General features: G+C 40.0%; 1 protein-coding gene across 2 annotated transcripts in view; it reads right to left on the bottom strand.

Moving 5' to 3' along the window:
- npr2 (natriuretic peptide receptor 2) overlaps positions 1–14,666 on the bottom strand; it is a 198,465-nt gene that overhangs the window by 75,515 nt on the left and 108,284 nt on the right. For both annotated transcript variants that reach the window (XM_062031569.1, XM_062031570.1), the window contains exons 9-10: positions 10,534–10,608; positions 6,174–6,251 (exon numbers count right to left, since the gene is read on the bottom strand). In XM_062031569.1, coding sequence (XP_061887553.1) covers positions 6,174–6,251; positions 10,534–10,608 — 153 coding nt within the window. The remainder of the gene's footprint in view (positions 1–6,173; positions 6,252–10,533; positions 10,609–14,666) is intronic.

Here is a 14,666-nt window from a genome sequence, read left to right as displayed (position 1 = left end):
GATTCAGAGTTGCGGGATTACTTCTGCCAGCATTTCATCAAAAACGGTGTACTGGCCGTCGGCTAGTTGGCGCGGCGTCTTTTTTCTACGTGTTCCTTCTCACTTGCACCCCCCTCGAAACATGTGCAAGTGCATAAATTGGCCTTGGAGGTTATGAATGAGGCAGTGTGTGGATGAAGAAAAAAAAAAAAAAGTGTTGAGAAGGTTGAACGAGGTGCAGCGCCACGGCCAAGAACTCTGCATGGAAGACACCCACGGTCCAAAGAAAACACTTAAAAAGCATAAATCACTAAACTGCTTAAAAAGCAATTTCGGTGAATTAGATGATTGATTTTGGGATTAATAAGGAGCCATGGAAGTCCTCCTGGTGCCTTCGGTCTGACACCTCGGAAAAAATAGCATATATCTCAGAAGCCAACATCTAAAAAAAAATGGTATTCATAATTTCAGCAGCGTTCGTTTCTCCTCGGAAAAGTCAAAAGTTTCAGAAAACCAGTGAGTTGCTCCAGTTTCACAGCCTGGTAGATGTTAGCCTGCCCTTTGGCCTACATAATTTCCCCTGCGGAACACTGGCTGGTGCAGAGGATGGGGGCCGTGTGGGGGTCTCTGGGAGACAAGTGGTTAAGTTTCCACCATCTATTTGGCTTTTTCATGAGCTGAGGCTTGACGGGCCATCGAGCCTTTGGGAGGTCTGAGGAGCTGCCAGTTAAGACAGCAGCCACTCTCCAGTGAGAGGTCATGGAGGCTTCCAGGAAGTTCTGACTGATCTTCTCTACCCGGCTGTGACGCACGTGGCCAGCCCAGAAACACAGAGCGAGGCAAACTATTTGAAAAAAGGAGCAGATAATAATTTAGCAAACAGGGCATGTGAAGCACTCGAGCTCGCCGACGGTTAGAAAGATTTTTAAATTAATTTTTGTATTTTTTTAAATTTTAAATAAAAAAAATTTTGTATTCATTTATTTATTTATTTGTTTTTTGGTTAGAAACATGTAGTGTTGTCCCAATACCAATATTTTAGTACAGGTACCAGTCCCAAAATGTATTTCAGTTAGAGATGTCCGATAATGGCTTTTTGGCCGATATCCGGTATTCCGATATTGTCCAACTCTTAATTACCGATTCCGATATCAACCGATACGATATATACAGTCGTGGAATTAACACATTATTATGCCTAATTTTGTTGTGATGCCCCGCTGGATGCACTAAACAATGTAACAAGGTTTTCCGAAATAAATCAACTCAAGTTATGGAAAAAAATGCCAACATGGCACTGCCATATTTATTATTGAAGTCACGAAGTGCATTATTTTTTTTAACATGCCTCAAAACATCAGCTTGGAATTTGGGACATGCTCTCCCTGAGAGAGCATGAGGAGGTTGAGGTGGGTGGGGTTGGGGCGGGGGGGGTAAATTCTATCGTTCTGGAAGAGTTAGTGCTGCAAGGGGTTCTGGGTATTTGTTCTGTTGTGTTTATGTTGTGTTACGGTGCGGATGTTCTCCCGAAATGTGTTTGTCATTCTTGTTTGGTGTGGGTTCACAGTGTGGCGCATATTTGTAACAGTGTTAAAATTGTTTATACGGTCACTCTCAGTGTGACCTGTATGGCTGTTGACCAAGTATGCTTGCATTCACTTGTGTGTGTGAAAAGCCGTAGATATTATGTGATTGGGCCGGCACGCAAAGGCAGTGCCTTTAAGGTTTATTGGCGCTCTGTGCTTCTCCCTACGTCCGTGTACCACTCCGTACAGCGGCGTTTTAAAAAGTCATACATTTTACTTTTTGAAACCGATACCGATAATTTCCAATATTACATTTTAAAGCATTTATCGGCCGATAATATCGCCAGTCCGATATTATCGGACATCTCTAATTTTGGTATACTTTTCAAAATTAGGGGACCACAAAAAAAATGGCATTACGGACTTCTGTTAAAATGTAATAATGACTTATTTTTCTGTTGTTTGGATGCTTTACATTAGTTTTGGATAATACCACAAATTTAGGTATCAATCCGATACCAAGTAGTTACAGGATCATACATTGGTCATATTCAAAGTCCTCATGTGTCCAGGGATAAACATAATATGAATTTTAAAAATAATGAAAAAAGATTTTGTGACGATAAAAACTATCGATGTAATCATAGTAGTATCGACTTGTTTTGCATAAAAATTCTGTTGACTGAGCTGCCATATGTTTACTGTAAAATGTAGTTTTTAACGGTGTATCACTGTAAACGGAAAAACGATACATTGTCTGTACGGTAAAAAAAACTAGCAGCTAAGTTGCCAGAATAAAAAAGGAACTTGTACTGTTTTTCCATTAAGAATATATTGCTGTAAAAACCAATGTACAGTAAATTTAATAGTAAAATTCTGACAACAAAGCTGCCAGCTTTTTCCGTAAAAACTCCAACCAAAAACAAAAACGTAAAATGTTGTAAAACATTTAAAAAAACACTATATTTTACAGTGACATTTTATAAATGTAAAGTTTTTACTGTAAAATCGACAGTCTAATCGTGAAATCCAGAGGCAAATTCAAGTTGTCTCGTATGTTCACTATTTTATTTAAGGACAACATTGTTCTTCGATTGCAATAAGAAACATATGTTTAATGTACCGTAAGATTTGTTGTTAAAATAAAGCCAATAATGCCATTTTTTTGTGGTCCCCTTTATTTAGAAAAGTATTGAAGTACATTTTGGTACTGGTACCGGTACCAAAATATTGGTATCGAGAGAACCCTATAATGAATATGATTATAAATAACAAAAATAACCTAATATTATATATTGTAAAAATAACAGCAGTATATAAAACAAACAATATTTGTCTTAATATTTTTCAATTTGGTGGTGTAATTTGTAATAAAATATGCTAATAACACTAAAACATAGATATAACAACAACTCTTTGTGTTAGTATTCATTGCTAGAATAAACATTTCAGCCTCATTACATTATGTTACGCCTTTTTGCTCTATTTTTTATAATTGTTTAGCTTTTTTTTATTTCTACAATGTGCCATAAAAAAGCTGCTTCGAGCAAATGGATCCCCAGGCCACATTTTGCCTTCCTGATGAATTAAGTAAAGCGGTGGCGTTTAAATGACTAAAAGAGTGCCTCTGAGCTGCGTTCTCTTATCACTTATAAAAGTGATAAATGTTGGGTTGCACCATTCTGGAGGTTTACTGCACTCTGTGCTAATGCAAACTCCCTATACTAGGCTTGTGGTGGCGGAGCTCTGCGCTCACTCATGCGAGGAATACATTCATGACAGCTTTTTTATTTGATAAGAATTGATGCGGCTTGCCAAGGAAAGAGCGTTGTAAGGTCTTCAGTAATGACGATACTGAAAAAAGCAGGTATCGATGTATTTTTTACATGTTGGATAACGACATGGCATTGAAGGATCAATACTTTTGACGAATGTACGCCAACATTTGTTAAATAACTGGATTGTAATCACAGCAGAAAGAGCAGTGGAAAAGAGTGGAACAATAAACATTAACACCTTAAAGGCCTACTGAAACCCACTACTACCGACCACGCAGTCTGATAGTTTATATATCAATGATGAAATCTTAACATTGCAACACATGCCAATATGGCCGGGTTAACTTATAAAGTGCAATTTTAAATTTCCCACTAAACTTCCGGTTGAAAACGTCTATGTATGATGACGTATGCCCGTGACGTCAATCGTTGAAACGGAAGTATTCGGACACATTGTATCCAATACAAAAAGCCACAGTATTCTGGACATCTGTGTTAGTGAATCTTTTGCAATTTGTTTAATGAAAAATGAAGACTGCAAAGAAGAAAGCTGTAGGTGGGATCGGTGTATTAGCGGCTGGCTGCAGTAACACAACCAGGAGGACTTTGACTTGGATAGCAGACGCGCTATCCGACGCTAGCCGCCGACCGCATTGATGATCGGGTGAAGTCCTTCGTCGCTCCGTCGATCGCTGGAACGCAGGTGAGCACGGGTGTTGATGAGCAGATGAGGGCTGGCTGGCGTAGGTGGATAGCTAATGTTTTTCAATCCAATCCAATCCACTTTATTTATATAGCACATTTACACAACAAGAATGTTTCCAAAGTGCTGCACAGCCATGTTAAAAACAATATTAAAAACGATATTAAAAATAATATTAAAAACAATATTATGCTACACCAATGACTGAATAAAAACAAAGAATAAATGAATAGAAAACCAATACAGAGACAATATAAAAAATAAATATGATTAAAAACGATTTTAAAGGGTAAAACCAATTAAAACAGTAAAATAGACATCAAAATGTATAACCCTAACCCTAACCACACAGGACAACAGAGGACAGAAGACCACACAACTCACGTAGTGTTAAAAGCCAAAGAATAAAAGTGGGTCTTAAGACGAGACTTAAAACACTCCACTGTGGAAGCAGTTCGAACATGGAGGGGCAGAGTGTTCCAGAGTTTAGGGCCGACCACAGAGAAGGCCCTGTCTCCCCTGGTTTTAAGTCTCGTCCTGGGCACCACGAGCTGGAGCTGGCTCTCGGACCTCAGAGCGCGCGCAGGAGTGTAAACTTGGATGAGGTCCGAGATATACTGAGGTGCCAGTCCATGTAAAGCTTTACAAACAAACAGCAAGGATTTAAAATCAATTCTAAGATGAACAGGGAGCCAGTGCAAACTCCGAAGAATTGGGGTTATATGCTCACGTTTCCTGGCCTCTGTTAAAAGTCGTGCTGCCGCGTTCTGGACTAACTGCAACCGGGAGAGAGCTTTTTGGCTAATGCCAGCATAAAGTGCATTGCAGTAGTCCAGCCAGGCGACTTGAAATAAAAGCATGCACGACTTGTTCAAAAAGGTTAAAAGATAAAAATGGTTTTACCTTTGCTAAAAGACGAAGATGATAAAAACACGATTTTAAAACGCCATTGACTTGTTTGTCAAATTTAAAATCGCTGTCTATAGTGACGCCAAGGCTGGTGACTTTGGGATGCACATGATTTTGCAATGGTCCCAAGTCAGCGAGGGCCGGACCAAAAACTGAAATTTCCGTTTTTCCCTCATTCATTATTAAAAAATTCTGGGCTAACCAAGCCTTGACATCACATAGACAGTTGAGAAGGGGTGTCAGGGGGCCGTGGCCTTTTGAAATTGGCATATACATTTGGCAGTCATCTGCATAAAAGTGATAAGACACTCCATGTTTCTTAAAAATCTCTCCAAGAGGGAGAATGTACAAGGAAAACAATATGGGGCCTAGAATGGATCCCTGGGGGACACCACAGTAAAGCGGAGCAGAAGAAGAGGTGGCGTCCTCCCATTTTTAGCATAGCTCTGTGAGGTCCGGTTGCTAAGTTAGCTTCAATGGCGTCGTTAGCAACAGCATTGTTAAGCTTCGCCAGGCTGGAAAGCATTAACCGTGTAGTTACAGGTCCATGGTTTAATAGTATTGTTGATTTTCTGTCTATCCTTCCAGTCAGGGGTTTATTTCTTTTGTTCCTATCTGCAGTTAAGCCCGATGCTATCACGTTAGCTCCGTAGCTAAAGTGCTTCCCCGATGTATTGTCGTGGAGATAAAAGTCACTGTGAATGTCCATTTCGCGTTCTCGACCCTCATTTTCAAGAGGATATAGTATCCGAGGTGGTTTAAAATACAAATCCGTGATCCACAATAGAAAAAGGAGAGAGTGTGGAATCCAATGAGCCAGCTTGTACCAAAGTTACGGTCAGAGCGAAAAAAGATGCGTCCTGCCCTGCACTCTAGTCCTTCACTCTCACGTTCCTCATCCACAAATCTTTCATCCTTGTTTTCTCGGTCCGAATTGCTCTCGCTGCTGGTGTAAACAATGGGGAAATGTGAGGAGCCTTTCAACCTGTGACGTCACGCTACTTCCGGTACAGGCAAGGCTTTTTTTTATCAGCGACCAAAAGTTGCGAACTTTATCGTCGATGTTCTCTACTAAATCCTTTCAGCAAAAATATGGCAATATCGCGAAATGATCAAGTATGACACATAGAATGGATCTGCTATCCCCGTTTAAATAAAAAAATGTCATTTCAGTAGGCCTTTAAAACAAAGAAAAGTACTGTTATGCTTTTCTATCTACCTTCCAAAAATCAACATCAAATAAAGCAAACAAATATGTTATATTTAAGCAACACTTACATGTTTTAGCTCCAGTAGAACCTGTCTGGTAAGCTCGATCCTCTTCTTGTTGACATGTTTGATGGCCACCAGGTTCCCCTACGTTCAACACACATCACAGAGGCACTCATGTAATTAATAGGAGGTCATTCACCCTAAGCCAGTATTGCTGTAATTTTCACACTAAAATGTACACAATTGGCAGTATATACATATATACACTACCGTTCAAAAGTTTGGGGTCACATTAAAATGTCCTTATTTTTCAATGAAGATAACTTTAAACTAGTCTTAACTTTAAAGAAATACACTCTATACATTGCTAATGTGGTAAATGACTATTCTAGCTGCAAATGTCTGGTTTTTGGTGCAATATCTACATAGGTGTATAGAGGCCCATTTCCAGCAACTATCACTCCAGTGTTCTAATGGTACAATGTGTTTGCTCATTGGCTCAGAAGGCTAATTGATGACTAGAAAACCCTTGTGCAATCATGTTCACACATCTGAAAACAGTTTAGCTCGTTACAGAAGCTACAAAACTGACCTTCCTTTGAGCAGATTGAGTTTCTGGAGCATCACATTTGTGGGGTCAATTAAACGCTCAAAATGGCCAGAAAAAGAGAACTTTCATCTGAAACTCGACAGTCTATTCTTGTTCTTAGAAATGAAGGCTATTCCACAAAATTGTTTGGGTGACCCCAAACTTTTGAACGGTAGTGTGTATATATATATATATATATATATATATATATATATATATATATATATATATATATATATATATATATATATATATATATATATATATATATATATATATATATATTTTAGGTCAGGAAAAAACATAAGTGGCTATATCATCCCTACAATCCCAGAGATTTTGGTGGCTGTCTGCTCGTTCCGACAAAATGCCATTTGTGGCGACAACAAGTCCTTCCATCAGCTTCCAGTCAGACTAATCCCAGTCCTTCCCTGCCGTGGTGGCATTGGACTTTATTACAGGACATCCTCATTCCAAAGGACACACAGACATTCTTACCATTGTCGACAGATTTTCCAAGCCTGCACACTTGTCCTTTTGAAGAAAATACCCTCTGCTCTGGCGATCACCAGACTCCCAGTAAACAATGTATTTTGCTAAAAACAAACAGCTGACGTGGTGTACCACAGGGGACCCCAGTTCTAGTCCAAGGTAATGCGGGCTACTGGCAGTTTGTCAATGGACTACCATCCTTAGTCAAATGGCCAGACTGAGCAAACAAACCCAGATCTGGAGTCAGCTATTTGCTGTGTTTGCCACCAACACCCGTCCTCCTAGGCTCTTCACTTCCCATGGATTGAATATGCCCCTAGTACCCCTGTTTCCTCCACCACGGGACTTTACCCATTTTGTGCAGCTTTTGGGTTCCAGCCTCCGGTGTTTTCTATCTCAAGAATTCCACTCAGCGGTGCCCGCAGTTAAAGACCTCCTACGTCGTGTTCGCCAGGTTAGGCCTGATACAAGGGTCGCACCAGGCCGTACGTCCGAATGCAACCAGACACTGGTCAATTTTCACCGCAACGCTGGGCCGACTATTAATCTGGCCAAGGGTATGGCTTTCGTTTAGGGATTTATCCTTGGCCACAGAGTCTCACAAATAGAACCCTAGCTTCATCGGCCCCTATTAGTATACTTGCCAACCTTGAGACCTCCGAATTCGGGAGATGAGGGGGGCGGGGGAGGGGTTGAGGTGCAGGCAGCATACCCCTTCCCCTTCGAGCTGTCCTGGATGAAATGAAATTCTTTTTTCCAATCATTTTGGAACTAGCAAGCGTACTTCTTCTTCTTACTCGTCGTCGCCATGTCTCTTCTTCGTTCTTCTGCTTCGTCTCCTTCTTGTTGTGTGTGCAGTTGTGCACTGAGCTCCAAAAGCCGTAGATGTTATTGTAGCGTCTCGGAAGAGTTAGTGCTGCAGGGGGTTCTGGGTATTTGTTCTGTTGTGTTTATGTTCTCCCAAAATGTGTTTGTCATTCTTGTTTGGTGTGGGTTGACAGTGTGGCGCATATTTGCAACAGTGTTAAAGTTGTTTATACGGTCATCCTCAGTGTGACATGTATGGCTGTTGACCAAGTATGCGTTGTGTGCTTGAAAATAACGTTATCATTAAACCAGTTAAAAGATCATACCACGTGTCAGCATTTCTTGACATCTTCGAGTAAAGACCATTGTTAAACCCGTCCAACGCTACATTATTATGTGACTTGGCCGGCAAGCTGTTTATATGGAGGAAAAGCGGACGCCTGGACAACATGCGGCTGTTAAGGGGTGAAGGTTTCAGGTGAGAGAGGACGCTAAAGGCCCCAAATTTGTTGTCCAGGTGGAAATCGGGAGAAATTCGGGAGAATGGTTGCCCCGGGAGATTTTCAGGAGGGGCACTGAAATCCGGGAGTCTCCCGGAAAAATCGGGAGGGTTGGCAAGTATGCCTATTAGGTTGAGTGGAAGATCAACTGATGTGCTGTTCATCTGAAGCTCCCTGCCTCTCTTAAGGTTAATTCATCATCTGAGGTCATCCCACATCTGCGGTCCCCTCCAAGGTTTCTCATTGTATCCCATTGGGTTGAGTTTTTTCTTGCCCTGATGTGGGATCTGAGCCGAGGATGTCGTTGTGGCTTGTGCAGCCCTTTGAGACACTTGTGATTAAAGGCCTACTGAAAGCCACTACTACCGACCACGCAGTCTGATAGTTTATACATCAATGATGAAATCTTAACATTGCAACACATGCCAATACGGCCGGGTTAACTTATAAAGTGCAATTTTAAATTTCCCGCTAAACTTCCGGTTGAAAACGTCTTTGTATGATGACGTATGCGCGTGATGTCGATGGTTGAAATGGAAGTATTCGGACACATTGTATCCCAATACAAACAGCTCTGTTTTCATCGCAAAATTCCACAGTATTCTGGACATCTGTGTTGGTGAATCTTTTGCAATTTGTTTAATGAACAATGAAGACTGCAAAGAAGAAAGCTGTAGGTGGGATCGGTGTATTAGCGGCTGGCTGCAGCAACACAACCAGGAGGACTTTGACTTGGATAGCAGACGCGCTATCCGACGCAAGCCGCCGACCGCATCGATGATCGGGTGAAGTCCTTCGTCGCGCCGTCGATCGCTGGAACGCAGGTGAGCACGGGTGTTGATGAGCAGATGATGGCTGGCGTAGGTGGAGTGCTAATGTTTTTATCATAGCTCTGACGAGGTCCCGTAGCTAAGTTAGCTTCAATGGCGTCATTAGCAACAGCATTGCTAGGCTTCGACAGGCGGCACAGCATTAACCGTGTGGTTACAGGTCCAGTGTCCAGGGTTCGGTGTCTCCTGATAGTAGTATTGTTGATTTTCTGTCTATCCTTCCAGTCAGGGGCTTATTTATTTTGTTTCTATCTGCATTTAAGCACGATGCTATCACGTTAGCTTCGTAGCTAAAGTGCTTCGCCGATGTATTGTCATGGAGATAAAAGTCACTGTGAATATCCATTTCGCGTTCTCGACTCTCATTTTCAAGAGGATATAGTATCCAAGGTGGTTTAAAATACAAATCCGTGATCCACAATAGAAAAAGGACAAAGTGTGGAATCCAATGAACCCTTGTATTTAAGTTACGGTCAGAGCGAAAAAAGATACATCCTGCACTGCACTCTAGTCCTTCACTCTCATGTTCCTCATCCACAAATCTTTCATTCTCGCTCAAATTAATGGGGTAATCGTCGCTTTCTCGGTCCGAATCGCTCTCGCTGCTGGTGTAAACAATGGGGAAATGTGAGGAGCCCTTCAACCTGTGACGTCACGCTACTTCCGGTACAGGCAAGGCTTTTTTTTATCAGCGACCAAAAGTTGTGAACTTTATCGTCGATGTTCTCTACTAAATCCTTTCAGAAAAAATATGGCAATATCGCGAAATGATCAAGTATGACACATAGAATGGATCTGCTATCCCTGTTTAAATAAAAAAAATGCATTTCAGTAGGCCTTTAAGGGCTATATAAATGTCTCTTTTACCGCTGTTTTGTGGATTCTTTCATTAAACCTTTTTGTATTTACTTCCTCTGTGTTGTGTCTGTTTCTGCATCCGGATTTTTCACAATTACAACACCGTAACACAGACGGCGATGAGAGAGCATAGAAGGAGACGGGAGGAAGAGAAAATAAGAAGAAAAAAAAAAAAGAAAAAGAAAAATGACGCATTCTGCAGTTTTACATTCAACTACTTAAATGTGCCCACACACTTTCTCTCTCTCTTCCTCTCTTCTCCCTCTCTGGACTCAGCCTTGTGAGCGAGCGCGTACATGTGTAGGCAGCAAAGACGAGAGTTGAAAATGTCAGAACTCACCGAGTCTTACCTTAAAATAGCCCGTTTTTGCAAATAGCTGATATTTTCCGTGAGCGGTTATCAGGGAGCCATAACTGGAGCCTCTCTGCGAACAAAAGAATGGAAATAAAGTATGTTAGCCTTGAGTGGGCGGCAGCAAAGAGGATTAAATTGTGGCAGCTTTCAACTTCGCTGCAAAATTAATTTATGAGAAAATCTAAAGTGTTTCAGGTCAAGGTATGTAATATGTAAATATGTTCTCACAGAGCGAAACACTCAATTGTGCAGACATTGAGCAGCATCACTTTCACATTCAGATATCATGCAGGTATTAACGACCGTGCAATGGACATCGTTAAAGATATCCATTAGATCAGTGTTTTTCATACAGTCTGGTGTGCCGTGGGAGATTATCTGTCCACAGCTCGGCAGAGTAACCGTGTAATACTCTACCATATCAGTAGGTGGCAGCCGGTAGCTAATTGCTTTGTAGATGTCGGGAACAGCGGGAGGCAGCGTGCAGGTAAAAAGGTGTGTAATGCTTAAACCAAAAATAAACAAAAGGTGAGTGCCCCTAAGAAAAGGCATTGAAGCTTAGGGAAGGCTATGCAGTACGAAACTAAAACTGAACTGGCTACAAAGTAAACAAAAACAGAATGCTGGACGACAGCAAAGACTTACTGTGGAGCAAAGGCGGCGTCCACAATGTACATCCGAACATGACATGACAATCAACAATGTCTCCACAAAGAAGGATAAAAACAACTGAAATATTCCTGATTGCTAAAACAAAGTAGATGCGGGAAATATCGCTCAAAGGAAGACATGAAACTGCTACAGGAAAATATCAAAAAAAGAGAAAAAGCCACCAAAATAGGAGCGCAAGACAAGAACTAAAACACTACACTCAGGAAAACAGCAAAAAACTCCAAATAAGTCAGGGCGTGATGTGACAGGTGGTGACAGTACACCTACTTTGAGACAAGAGCTATATTGATGCATGGTTGGTTATGGTTTAAAGCAGGGGTCACCAACCTTTTTGAAACCAAGAGCTACTTCTTGAGTACTGATTAATGCGAAGGGCTACCACTTTGATACACACTTAAATAAATTGCCAGAAACAGCCAATTTGCTCAATTTACCTTTAACTCTATGTTATTATTAATAATTAATGATATTTACACTTAATTGAACGGTTTAAAAGAGGAGAAAACACGAAAAAAATGACAATTACATTTTGAAACATAGTTTATCTTCAATTTCTACTCTTTAAAATTCAAAATTCAACCGAAAAAAAGAAGAGAAAAACTAGCTAATTCGAATCCTTTTGAAAAAATTAAAAAAAGAATTTATGAGACATCATTAGTAATTTTTCCTGATTAAGATTAATTTTAGAATTTTGATGACATGTTTTAAATAGGTTAAAATCCAATCTACACTTTGTTAGAATACATAAAAAATTGGACCAAGCTATATTTCTAACAAAGACAAATCATTATTTCTTCTAGGTTTTCCAGAACAACAATTTTAGAAGAAATTCAAAAGACTTTGAAATAAGATTTAAATTTGATTCTACAGATTTTCTAGATTTGCCAGAATAATTGTTTTGAATTTTAATCATAATAACTTTGAAAAAATATTTCACAAATATTTTTCGTCGAAAAAACAGAAGCTAAAATGAAGAATTTAATTTAAATGTATTTATTATTCTTTACAATAAAAAAAATAAATTTACTTGAACATTGATTTACATTGTCAGGAAAGAAGAGGAAGGAATTTAAAAGGTAAAAAGGTATATGTGTTTAAAAATCCTAAAATTATTTTTAAGGTTGTATTTTTTCTCTAAAATTGTCTTTCTGAAAGTTATAGGAAGCAAAGTAAAACAATTTATGAATTTATTTAAACAAGTGAAGACCAAGTCTTTAAAATATTTTCTTGGATTTTCAAATTCTATTTGAGTTTTGTCTCTCTTAGAATTAAAAATGTCGGGCAAAGCGAGATCAGCTTGCTAGTAAATAAATAACATTTAAAAAATAGAGGCAGCTCACTGGTAAGTGCTGCTATTTGAGCTATTTTTAGAACAGGCCAGCGGGCTACTCATCTGGTCCTTACGGGCTACCTGGTGCCCGCGGGCACCGCGTTGGTGACCCCTGGTTTAAAGTAATTTCCAACAATTGCAACAACAACTTTTTACTGTCAACCGAGTTTCGTTTTTTAATGATTTCTGCTGGTGGTGTGCCTCCGGATTTTTTCAACGCAAAAAATGTGCCTTGCCTCAAAAAAGATTGAAAAACACTGCATTAGATTGTCTGACCTGACATGAACGGTTGACAAAATAACTGAAAGCAACAAAGTCCCTGTTGATACTACCAAGTACCCACCTATTCATGAAAAATTAAAAGTTACCAAATTTCGATAACTTTGTTACATGTGATGTCACCAGATCTGCCAACATTTGGTGTTTGCGATCCACTTTTGTCTAAGCTCCATACTTTGGCGTCGACTTCATTATTGTTTGTAGGGTTCTACTATTCAGACAATCAAGATGACTTGCGAGTGTTTACCTGTGAGACGACTTCTATGCGCTGATTTTAAAGATAATACACACGTCGCTGCAGATCTACCCTCTCACTATATTGATGAAGAGAGATGTGATGTGCCAGTCATCTCTGCTTGTTTTTTCTGGCTTGGACAAAATGCACATAACAGCTGGTGAATGGGTTTTTAAGTCAACAGACATATTTTTCAAAACTCTACTTATGTAGATGGCCATTTTTTTTACACCAGTGTGGAGCAAATGTGTAATGTGTTTGTTTTTTTATCTCAAAACTCGACAGTGTGCCTTATATCCCGATGCGCCTAATGTACGGAATAATTCTGGTTCTGCTTACCGACCTTGAAGCTATTTTATTTGGTACATGGTGTAATGATAAGTGTGACCAGTAGATGGCAGTCAAACATAAGAGATACGTGTAGATTGCAATATGATGGCAATTTGACTCAAGTAAACACCAACATTTTATATATTCCATTGAAAATATAGAACATTACACACGGCGCTGAAAAATCTATCAAAATGTTTTAGTACGACTTTGATAAGCTATGAAGCCGCACCGATTGATGGATTGTCGGCGCATTAAACATACGAGTATTATTATGGTGTGTGTATAAGGTAAGACATATTATCTGGCGTTTTGTTTCGCAATATTATGCAAAAGCAACTTTTCTCACCTTCTGGTAACTGCTGATCTGTATTTGGGATCTGCATAAATCCTGAAAAATTGCGCGCGTCCGCCTTTTTAGTCCGTGCCGACGACGTAGTCGATAAGCTTCTTCTTTTTCTCTATCTTCTTGTAATGGGACATTTATCCTCCGTTGTTGCCATTTCTAATATAAAGTAGTGTCAAGTTCTTACTTATATCTGTCAATAAACTTGCAATGAAAGCGCTAAAACATACCGGTGTAGTGAGTTTACATTATTCACCCAAGGAACTTTAGTTATTAGAGAGTTCCGGTCGGACATTTCCGGCCTTGTTGTTGTTTCCGGATGAGAAGATGCTGCTCCGTTATTGATTTAAGTAAAGTCTAAATGTCATTAAAACAGTTAGCTCCATCTTTTGACACTTCTTCCACTCCCGTCCTTGCACGCTACACCGCTACAACAAAGATGACGGGGAGAAGACGCTGTCGAAGGTGAGCCACTTAATTAAGACCGCCCACAAAACGGCGCATCCGGAAGCGACTGTGAGAAAGCGGCTTGAGGATGACATAGTTTGACAGTTACTGAATGTGTCCCGACTGGTGATTGGATGAGTGCTGGGAATACGGAAGAGAAAGTTTTCACTCTAAGTAAAACAATTGTAGACGTTGTTTAAATTGCTTTAATAAAGTGTTTGTTTATTGACCAAAATATTTTATAGCCACACAAAAACATTACAACCCCGGAGGTTTGTAATGTCAGTCGGTATGTCACTAGACAAGGGTAATATCTGCGAGTCTTACGGATAATCCGAAAGAGTTGGCAAGTCTCTGTCATGTCCAGTTGCAGACTCGACACCGGCTGAAACACTTGGCGGGCAAACAGGCGTATTTGTAGTGAACTGCCTCTGAGTAACATTGTAGTTTTACATGTCAACAAAGCAAGTATGCCTGATAGAAAGCACT

This window comes from Entelurus aequoreus, linkage group LG21 (genome assembly GCF_033978785.1).
Source record: "Entelurus aequoreus isolate RoL-2023_Sb linkage group LG21, RoL_Eaeq_v1.1, whole genome shotgun sequence".
Classification (NCBI taxonomy): Eukaryota; Metazoa; Chordata; class Actinopteri; order Syngnathiformes; family Syngnathidae; genus Entelurus; species Entelurus aequoreus.
This window is presented reverse-complemented; position numbering and strand designations above follow the sequence as displayed.